General features: G+C 38.3%; 1 protein-coding gene across 1 annotated transcript in view; it reads left to right on the top strand.

The window, feature by feature from the left end:
• Positions 1-12,027, top strand: part of LOC106869597 (HORMA domain-containing protein 1) — a 660,018-nt gene that overhangs the window by 404,704 nt on the left and 243,287 nt on the right. The window contains exon 13 of the mRNA XM_089352345.1: positions 2,754-2,830. Within this exon, the coding sequence (XP_089208471.1) occupies positions 2,754-2,830 (77 nt within the window). The remainder of the gene's footprint in view (positions 1-2,753; positions 2,831-12,027) is intronic.

Below are 12,027 nucleotides of genomic sequence, written 5' to 3'. Positions count from 1 at the left end.
TGTATGGGTGTATATATGTATAGATATCTGTATGCATGTATATATGTGTACATATTACATGTACATCTATCTATATATATATATATACATCTACACATATGTAAACATATACATGTATGCATATAGCTGTATATTTATATATCAGAGTGTAAGTATCTTGAGAGAAAAGCTGAACATAAGAAGCATCAGTAGTGGTGTGCAAGAGAGACGATTGCGCTGGTTTGGACATGTGGTGAGAATGAATGAGGATAGCTGCGCGAAAAAGTGCCACTCCCTAACGGTTGAGGGAACCCGTGGAAGAGGTAGGCCCAGGAAGACCTGGGCTGAGGTGGTGAGGCAAGACCTTCAAACATTGGGCCTCACCGAGGCGATGACTACTGACCGAGACCTTTGGAAATGTGCTGTGCGTGAGAAGACCCGGCAAGCCAAGTGAGATCGTTGCCAGGGCCCCTGGACTGGCTCTTGTGCGGGTGGCACATAAGATGTACCATCCTGAGCGTGACCGTTGCCAGTACCGCCTGACTGGCCTTGTAGGGTTTTCGAGCGAGATCATTGCCAGTGCCCCTGGACTGGCTCTTGTGCGGGTGGCACATAAAAGACACCATTTTGAGCGTGGCCGTTTTCGTGCGGGTGACACGTAAAAGCACCCACTACACTCTCTGAGTGGTTGGCGTTAGGAAGGGCATCCAGCTGTAGAAACTCTGCCAAATTAGATTGGAGCCTGGTGTAGCCATCTGGTTGCACCAGTCCTCAGTCAAATCGTCCAACCCATGCTAGCATGGAAAGCGGACGTTAAACGATGATGATGATATATGTATACATATACATCTATATGTATACATGTATACATATACATCTCTCTCTCTCTCTCTCTCTCTCTATATATATATATATATATATATATATATATATATATATATATGCATGTATGTATGTATTTATGTATGTATGCCTGTATATATGTGAGAGTATAGTTTCACTGTAGTCGATACAGTATGAAAATGAAACCATTAAAGTGAAAGTATCTGTCATTATAGTATCGAAATATGATTGTTTCAGTTTTGATACTGAAATAGTGGAAAAGTTTCATTTTTAAAGTGAAAGTATTTGACATGAGTGTTTTGTTTCACTTTTGACACGTAATACTTAAATAGTGGAGGAGATATTATGTTGCTGTGGGCTCAAACTATGCAAGAAGTTAAAAAAATTTTTTGACTAAAACACAACCGGGACCCTAAGTAAGGCATGTGTAAAATTTGAATGAAATTGGTTGTGTAGTTCTCGAGTTTTAGGAATTCCCACAGACACACACACACACAGACACACACACACACACATACACACACACACACACACACACACACACACACACACACACACACAAACACATATACATTCTCGTTTTTATATATATATAGATTATTGTCTGTAAATACTGGTTATCACTCATATTCAAATATGTTGTGCAAGTTAAATTTTTTTTTTTTTTTTGCTTTATTCTTTGATAACTGATTTATTGACATCTCACTTCCTATGTCATCTTCTGATTCTAGCAGAATCTTTCCTTCTTTATTGGGAGGCAATTGTAGATATTATTGTCTTAGATATTATTACATTAAAAATATTTTACACACAGAGACAAGTCAAATCACCAATGATTTATACAATTTTAACTAAAGCTAAGTAACATTAAATACTATAAATACAATTCAACTAAAATAAACTGAATAATGTCAACCACCAATAGCTTCAGCAAACAAATTATTTGTTGACACATGCTGATGCTTGCCAAATTGATAATTAATATTCACGTGCACATAAAACAGCAATAATCAAAACAGTAACATACATATTCATTTCTAACATGTTCCAGCTGATTGGAACCATGTCAAAATACCAGTGTCTCAAAGTTCTTTTATGTGAATGAATTGAATGTATTTGAAAGAAGGTGTTCTCCAAAAATAATACAAGTATTAAATCTACCAGAATGTATTAAGAATGTACATCATTGTTTTGGTTCTCAATGTTTTGTATGCATTTGATACTTAATTCATCAATTTGGCTTGCATCAACATGCATCAACAAACAATTTGCCTGCTCTATAAAGAGCCACCTCTCTTCTTTAGTTTCACTGATTCAGGCAGTGAAGGCATGTGGCTTAGTGGTTAAGGTATTCAGCTCATGAACATAATGTCATGAGTTGGATTCCCAGCAGCATGTTGTGCCCTTGAGCAAAACATTTTATTTCACATTGCTCCAGTTCACTCAGATTGTAAAAATGAGTAATACCTGTATTTCAAAAGGCTAGCCTTGTCACATTCTGTATCACACTGAATTTCCCAGAGAACTACATTAAGGGTATGTGTGCCTGCAGAGTGTTCAGCCACTTGTACATTAATCTCATGAGAAACTGGAACTCTTGGAATGGCAGTTGATCTGGGCACAACCAGGTCAACATTTCAGTGTCTCAAAGTCAACTTACATAAAAAAATCATTTGTGCTGTCAGCATACATTGTTTGAAAGGAGATGTTCTCTAAAGGCGAAATACAATATAATCACATTCAAATCTTCTAGAACATATTAAGAATGAATATGTGCACAATTGCTTTGAATCTTGTTCTATGTTTACATGATAATTACTGTTCATTATACCATACAATTAATCCGATTTATTTCACAAATATGTGTGTATATTTTTTACTAAGTTTCTGTTTATGAAAAGTAATTCATATATTAAAAATGTCTTTTTTAGGTGCTTCTGTTAAGCCTCTCCAAGTTGCAGCCAATAAAAATATTCAAGTTAAGAACTGTCCATGTGGTTATAATCAGGTAACAAGAATATTAATAATACTTTAAACAACTCTTTTCACATCTTTTCCAATGCTATTCAAAATCTTTTTTGATATATTTTCAATAATACATCCATACCATGGACATTTATAACACAGTTGCTCAAAATATGAGCCAAATCTCCTAAAAATCATGCCCTACCATTATAAAGAGAAAAGAAGCTCTATTGAATAATGTGGTCTTTTATGCATTTTACTTGAAGGAAAAATACAGTTAGTTATGGCTGAAATGTCCTTGATCATAGGCTTGTTTGGTCAAGTCTAACCTTGGCTGAATAACACCTTATTGCTGAATAACTCATTATTCTACAGATACAGGAATTTCTATGAAACTCTCTTGCAAATGTCATGCTTGGAAATTCTTACATTACAAATGTTAACAAACTCACTCAACACCTCCTTTGCAATTTCAACTTCAGAAAGATCAGTTTAAGGAAATGAAATAAATATGAGAACTAGTACAAATTATTACTACCATAATTTATGCACCTGTGTAATTTACACTGGTGATTTTCAGGATAAAAATTGTTAAAGAAAGCTTCTACTCATGTAAAATTCACATCCAAAAGTTTGCAGAATTGCCAATATGGCCAGGGGGAAAAAGGTTTTCAATTTAGTTGCATTTAGCTTAATTTCATTTATGATTAGATTTTATTAAATTTTCATTAAATAAAAATAATTTCTGTTTAACAGGTATCACATTTTAATGGCTATTAAATTACAGTGTTTGTATTGTTTATAATAAACATCACAGCCAATGTGCTAGTGGAAAGAATGGTCCTTCACCATCTCTTTATGCAAAATACAATGGTTGCATTGTCAGAGCTAGAGCTCATCTGCTAAGACAAGACAAAATGAAAGCCATTCAATGGACTTGGGCCATGGGGTGGGGATGAGGCAACTGAGCCACAATTCAGTAATTGACAAATTAAGATGGGTGTATATTACATGGTTTCAAGCAAATGTGTGTAGCTTTCCAGCAGAACTTGCCTTAATTTTGCAGAGTAAGCACTAGGTCAAAGAATGATAGACTTTAGTGCCTACCTCAACGTCTTGCCATGGCTCTCAGCAAAAGAGGCAAGACACTGCAAAATACCAGCAACTAAGATACTGGAAGTTCTGCCTTATGAGTTTTGTCATTATATGCCAAAGCTGTTTAGCAACCTTTTGGCAAATGTTTATCATAACTAGCAGCAAAATGGGACCATTGCTACTTTGCAGCAGTACCTTATTAACTGGGCAGCCCCCAGTTAATAAGGTACTGACCCGCCACAGGCTACCTGCTTCATTGGGTGCTTGAAGCTAAGAGTTTGACTTGAAAAATGGCCTGCATTCTTTGCACCAGGCAAACAATCAAAAGACAAGAAACTACCAGCTGGTTTTGGATATAGTTACAGTGGTTGGGCTAGATTGCAGAACTGCACAGTGGTGCTAGCTTGATGGTCAAAGAAAACAGCCACCTCTTGGAATTATTTTAGAGTGCATGCTTGATTCATCAGTCACTTCTCTCAACTCTTCTGTATATTCTGGTGCTCAAGCCTTTGCTGCATAAGCTCGAACTCATGAAGAGCACCCCTTTCAAGCTGAATGCAGGAGAGTTATGTCAGTGTATGCAGATAATGCAACCATAATGGTGTCAGATACCACAAAAGTTCAGGTAATTATTTTCATTCCAAACAAATATGAGGTGATGACAGGAGCAAAGTTAAATTCAAACTATCACTGCTTTACAACACGATTTGCAACTTTTCTGAAATGAAATAGTTTTGCGCCGTATTATAGAAGCTGTGTCTCTAATCGTGGACATAACTAAAAGGCTTCTTTGTTATGTAGAGTTGATCTCTATTTCTATGTTTGTGGTTTAGTTGCATAATTTTGTTTTCTTTGGAATGAATGCTAAGGCTGTCTGGGGCAAAACTACTGACCATGTTTTTACAGGAAAAAAAATTGTAGCTATTGTGTACTATCAAGGTTCTATATCAGTAGTTCTCAATCAGGGTCTATATGGCTCCTGAAGGTCCATATAAGATTTTTGTGGGATCCACACAACAAAATAGTAAATTGGGAATCCACAGTAGTATTTTATGGATCCCTGAAAAAATTTTGTTTTAGATATTTGTATTGGTATATATTGCAAAAAAACAGCTAGATTTCTTTCTCAAATGTTTTACAAATGTCTTGTGATAGACAAAATAAGAATTTTGAAAGCGGTTTGTATAAAAAAGTTTTTAAACATCAAATGACTATGGGAGTCCACCAGAATAAAATAGTAATCAAAAGGGTCCATAGATAAAAAGTGGTTGGGAACCCCTATTCTAAACAATAGAAGTGGATTAGTGATTCCCAGAGAGGAATAGGTGTAACTTACACTAGGTCAAAAGTGGACTGAATCCACAGATATTTGCATATACAATAATAGATTTTTATTAATTTTGTAGATTTATTTGTTTTTGTTTACATGTATGCTTGGTGAAAGAAGAAAAGAGGAATTAAGGCTGATGGGTTGCCACTAACCACATTTATTTCTTTGAATAATTCAGGTGGGTGTCTGTGGCCTTAGATAAACCTTTCAATATCAAGTGCTCTGTGAAGAGGAGTACAGATTATGATTTTAGGAATGTAGAATACAGAATATGAGATTTCAATGCATAAACATTTGTCTTTTAATAAGTTAGTTCTTTCACTTAGCTTCTTTTAATTAATGATTCTTTTGAAAATTAAAAACACAAAACAGACACCATTGGTATAAAATGGGTGACAAAAAGTTTAAAGGACAAATATATATTTTACTATTGTATTTTGGTATTATGGTAGTGGGTAGAGATTTTCTTCACTACTTCAGAGAGTGATGACCCTACCTGACACCAGTCCCAGGTTCAACTGACTCTGGCTGACAGTACCCAGTATGGGCCCATATCCAGGGTTACAGAAAGGAGACAACCTTCAAAGAAATTTGGAGTGGAGCCCCGTAGGCGGTTTAGTGTTCGACTCGGCAGCTCCTGCAACCAAGCTGGTGCCAAACATAATGCTCTGCACTCCTTTGGACTATGTCAACAAGGTCGAGAGAGGAATCCTGACGATTGGGCTACCCAGGATTTTCTTACATTTAGCCCAGGCCTGCTGTGAAAAGTGACAGAAAAACATGGGAAGTAGCAGTCACAAGTGATAAGTCCATTCTGATTGGCATAGGATATGGGCGCTACGGGTTACCTCTGAAGGTGAGAGGGACTCTTGTGTCCCACTGATCAGTTACCACCCACCTCAAGCTGGGCAGCCCCTAGTTAATAAGGTACTGACCCGCCACGGGCTACCTGCTTCATTGGGTGCTTGAAGCTAAGAATTTGACTTGAAAAACAGCCTGCAACCTCTGCACCAGGCAAACAATCAAAAGACAAGAAACCACCAGTCCTGCGATTAGCAAGCTGGAACGTCAGGACCATGTGCCCTGGCATATCTGATGATCTACTCTGGGTTGAAAACACAAGAAAGGCAGCCATCATCAACCACGAACTAAAGAGGCTCAACATAGACATTGCTGGACTGCAGGAGACGAGACTCCCCTCAAACGGCAAACTCAAAGAACAGGACTTCATCTTCTTTTGGCAGGGAAGAGAACCAGAGGAACCACATCAGCATGGTATTGGCTTTGCAGTGATAAACTCATTACTCTCTTCAATAGAACCACCATCAGAGGCACTGAGTGTATCCTCTCTCTGCGCTTCTTAAGCTCTTCTAGCCCAGTACATCTACTGAGCATCTATGCTCCTACTTCCTACAGCTCAGAAGAGATCAAGGACCAGTTCTACAAAGATCTGAACTGTGTCATTAGAAACATACAAACCAACGGAAATATCTACCTTCTAGGAGATTTTAACGCTTGCCTGGGATCTCACCATGACCCGTGGCCCATTTGTGTCGGACATTTTGGCATTGGCAATATGAATGACAATGGTCAGAGACTGCTTGAATTTTGCACATACCATAACCTGTGCATCACCAACACATTCTTTGCCAACAAGCCATCCCACAAGGCATCTTGAAGACATCCAAGATCTCACCACTGGCATCAGTTAGATTTCATCATCACGTGAAGATCCTTTCTGAATTCTGTCCAACTGACCCATAGTTACCACAGTGTGGACTGTGACACAGATCATTCACTAATAAGCAGCAGGGTGAGGATTCTGCCTATAAAAGTCCATCACTTGAAGAAAATGGGCCGACCACACATTAACACTGCCAGAACCTCAGACCCTACACTACGGAAACAGTTTGCTGTTTCTATCAAGGCTGCCCTCAGTAGCTGCCCATCCTCCTCTGCTGAAAGTAGGTGGAATTATATCCAGATATAATTCTACCTACTTTGCATACCACATCAATAGATACTTTCAGCATGAGTGAAAGGCATAACCCAGATTGGTTCAGTGCTGGGCTCTCAGAGTTGGAACCAGTTATCAAAGCAAAGTGCACAGCTCTGATGCAATACAAGAGTGATTCTTCTACAAAGACACTCGAAGAACTCAAAAAGGCAAGAAGTAAAACCCAACTGACTGCCAGATGCTGCGCAAATAGGTATTGGCAGGAAATCTGTCAGAGTATCCAGTCAGCTGCTGACAGTGGCGGCACCCATAGGATGTATGCCGGTTTGAAGAAAGCCCTCGGTCTATCTGCAGTCAAGTTAGCTTCTCTGAAATCAACAACTGGAGATCTCATCAAAGACCAAAGCAAGCAAATGGATAGATGGGTGGAGTACTACAAGGATCTCTACTCACAGGAGACCACAGTCGCTGAAGCTGCAATTGAGAGTGTCAAGATCTTGCCAGCCACGTGCGAACTTGACAGTCTGCCATCCATAGCAGAGTTCACCAAGACTATTGACTCCCTAGCCAGTGGCAAGGCTCCGGGAAAAAGACAGCATACCCTCAGAGATCATCAAAGCTGGCAAAAACACTGCCCTGCTTCAGCACCTTGATGAGCTTCTGTGTCAGTGCCGGGAAGAGGGTACAGTCCCTCAGGATATGCAGGTTGCTAATATCATAACACTTTACAAAAAACAAAGGTGACTGTGGTGATTGCAACAATTACTGTGGAATATCTCTTCTCAACACTGTTGGAAAGACCTTTGCTCGCGTAGGCTATAACTGCTTGCTTCTTGAATATATCCAGAATCGCAGTGAAGCTTTAGAAGAAGCGGATCAACTATTGACATGATATTCTCCATATGCCAACTTCAGGAGAAGTCCAGAGAACAGAAAATGCCATTATATATGGCCTTCATTGATCTGACAAAGGCCTTTCACTTGGTAAGTAGAAAAGGCCTCTTCATGCTGCTTCAAAAAATTGGATGTCCACCAAAGCTGTTGAGGATCATCAAATCTTTCCATGATGATATGCAAGGCACCATACAGCACAATAGTTCAACATCAGCCACCTTCCAAATAAAGAACACGATAAAGCAAGGCTGTGTCCTTGCTCCTACATTATTTGGCATCTTCTCGCTGCTGCTGTCAAATGCCTTTGAGACATCAGATGATGGAGTGTTTCTGCACAGTAGAAGTGATGGGAAACTGTTCAATCTCTTGTGTCTGTGTGCCAAGACCAAAATCAGAAGCATCCTGATCAAGGAGATGATCTTCGCTGATGATGCTGCTCTGGTATCACACTCAGAAGAAGCCCTGCAAAGGCTCATCAACTGCTTTGAGCAAGCATGTAGAGACTTTGGCTTAGTTATCAACCTCAAGAAGACCAACATCATGGGTCAGGCTACATCGGACATCCCAAACATACATATTGGAGACCACAGACTACAGGAGATGGAGAAGTTTACCTAACTTGGCTCTACCGTCACCTACAACCTATCCTTTGATGCTGAGCTCAATATACACATTGGCAAGACAGCTGCTGTGATGGCCCAACTCTCCAAATGGGCATGGGACAACAATAAGCTGACCAAGATCACAAAAATGAAGATTTACCAGGCATGTATACTTAGCACTCTACTGTATGGCAGTCAGACCTGGACACCATGCACACACCAAGAGTGTTGCCTAAATATCTTTCATATGCGCTACCTCCGGAAAATCCTTGGTAACAAATGGCAGGATCGTGTCCCCAACAAAGATTTCCTCAAGCAAGCAGAAATACTAAGCATGTTTGCACTCCTTGCACAAAGATGTATGAGATGGCTTGGACATGTTAGATGTATGGAAGATGGCAGAATCCCCAAGGACATACTCTACGGAGAGCTTGCTAGGGGCACTAGGTCTGTTGGAAGACTATTCTTACAGTACAAGAATGTTTGCAAAAGGGACATGAAGGCCTGTGATATCAATATTAGCTACTGGGAAGCGGTTGCCAGCAACTGTGGAATACAAAGGAGTGACAGAGGGAGAGAGGAGAAATGGAAAGACAAGAAAAGATGACAAGAAACTATGACATTACAACCAACCAGGCAGTCTTCATTACATCTGCGTCACCTGCCAGAGGGAATGTTTGTCCAGAATAGGACTACACAGCCACAGCAGGAGATGTAAATGACATGAAATGTAAAAACCAGATTGGATTATTTCATGCGCAACTCCATTGTTTCCTGAGACAAAAGGATGCCAACAATTGTAGCTTTTGAATGGAGTGTCAGGACATCTGTACTGTGGTATAAAGGATGATGCTTGAGAAATTCTTATTGACGGGGTACATTTGAAGTGTATGGTAATATATTGCCAGAGGTAGATGCAGCAAAATATAAAGACATGTTAGTAATGTGGTGAGCAGGTTGATATTGAATAATCAGGGTTTGGAAACAGTAATGTGACATCATTACACTGTATTCTAACCCCATTAAGCATTACTAGATCCAAATGGATGGAATTTTTGAAATGGAAAAAATGTTAATCGTGAAGAACCATTGGGTGGTGTTGAGGGATGGTATATGGACAGTAACATGTCCTTCTTTGACTTTAAAAAGAAAGCATACATGCAACTAAATCTAACTAGATACATTCCTGCTATTGCTTGATTTTAGACAGAAAGGTGTTTACATGGTCATGAATGAGGGAATAGATTGTTTAGATTGTAACTAAAACACTGTCAAATTTACTGATGGAGGACTGAAAATGTATGTTGTTATGTAGAGCAAGCAATTTTGCATGCAGTTTTTGGAAGAGAATAGAGAACCATGTCATTGAGGCTGGAACTTGACTTAGGAAGGAGAATGATGACATGCATGTTCATTAATGTTGTAGAGATAGATGTAGTAACATTAAGTTTGAAATTTGTAATAAAGTGGCAATAAAACTTCATATTATGCACAGACTATTGAATGTAGTCATTATTACAAGGGCTTGTTGACATTGACTATCTTATTTCAAATTCCACCGTCTACCAGTATTCTTCAGATCTTTGTCCTTCTGTCAAAGAGAAACTAGAAGGTTATAAGCTGACAACATGACTGAAGGAATGTATTTTTTATAAAATTTGACTTTGACTTTACTCTAGATCTTAGTGATAGATTTTGATTTTCAACTGTCCAGATTCACAACAATAAAGAGTGGTCAACATAAGTTGTTGTTTATCCCTAAGTCAGCCCTGACTAAGCAAACCTATGACAAAAAGTATTCCAGTAGTCATCATCCTAATGTCTTTTTGTTTTTTTTTGGATATAGTGTACCTTGAACAGCACTATCTGGTGTATCCTTTGAAGGAGATTTAGCTGTTTCTCTCCCAGGTTAAATGACCATATAGACACTCTCTCATATTTGCATAGTTTGGCATAAGCATTATTATATTGCTCAGTTGATCAAACATCGCCGATGCTTTTCTCTATGGGTAGTTAAGTTCTTTCTCCAAGTCTCTTTTGTTGATAAAAAGGCTTCTTAGTTTTATGGAGTTGATCTCTATTTCTACATTTTTTGCCTATTTTCTTTTTTACCTGTTTCAGTCATTGGACATTGACTATGGTGAGGCCCTACCTTGAAGGGTTTTAGTTGAAAAAATTGACCCCAGTGTGCTTTTTTAAGTTAAGTACTTATTCTATTGGTTTCTTTCACTGAACCACTAAGTTACAAGGATATACACAGGTTGTCAAGTGGTGGAGATGTGTGAGATAACCACATACAAAGACACACATGCAGACATCATCATCATCATCATTTAACATCCACTTTTCCATTGTTGTATTGGTCAGCCTGAGACTATAGTAGAAGACACTTGTCCAAGATGTTGTGGAACAGCACAAAACCACGTGGTTGTAAAGTGAAATTCTTAACCACACAGTTTATGCCTGTTCCTACATTTATAATCACTTATACTTGAAGGATTTGTTTATAGTGCAGTTTCATATTTTTGTTTCCCTTGGCACTAATGGTGATGACAGTTTGTTGCAAAGCTATTAACTGTTAAATAAAAAGGTGTGTGATAGCTAGAAGAATATTGAGCTTTATTTGATAACCAGTTGATCTAGGAAGTGGAGCCTCATATCAGTAGAGGGGGGGGGGCTGGTGCACATTGGTGCCATTGAGGGGTAGGCCCCGAAACAGCACGCATTCTCTCCTGAATACCCCATAAACTTGCTGGTTTCTGGTATGCAGAGCTTTCAACTGATAGCACCTGCATGTGCAAGTTGTTTGCAAAACATATTTTAAAACGTTTTATATCCTCAGGAATATAAAAATCAACAGTTCATCTACAGTATGCTCTTATCATTTAAAATTGGATAAGACAGACAATGCCAACTAGCATGTTTACAATTCATTGGATAGCCAATTCATTATGTATGTCTTCAGTCATAACAAAACATAAAGTCTCTTGACTTTGTTTGTATTTGTTTGATTTTGGTGACTGAGTTAGCAGTAATACCACAAATCTTACTGGGATGACAATGGAATCTGTCAAGTGCTTTACTAAAGTTTCTGAATTTATTTGAGATTGAGTTTATTCTTTTAAACTTGCACATCAAAAACTTTTTCTTTTGGATCTTTTATTTATAACAATCCACATTATAAATTCCTTTAAGTCTTGGCCTAAGCAAAACATACCATAACTTTTACTTAAAATTGTAGCTTTTTGAAACCCAGATTCTAAACTATATATTTTTATTAATTACAAATGTGTAATGTATTTACAAAACATTCTCAGCTGTGCTACTATGGAATTTCCTGTTTAAATTCACCTGCATAAATT

Source organism: Octopus bimaculoides, chromosome 5 (assembly GCF_046866305.1).
Source record: "Octopus bimaculoides isolate indiv1 chromosome 5, ASM4686630v1, whole genome shotgun sequence".
Classification (NCBI taxonomy): domain Eukaryota; kingdom Metazoa; phylum Mollusca; class Cephalopoda; order Octopoda; family Octopodidae; genus Octopus; species Octopus bimaculoides.
This window is presented reverse-complemented; position numbering and strand designations above follow the sequence as displayed.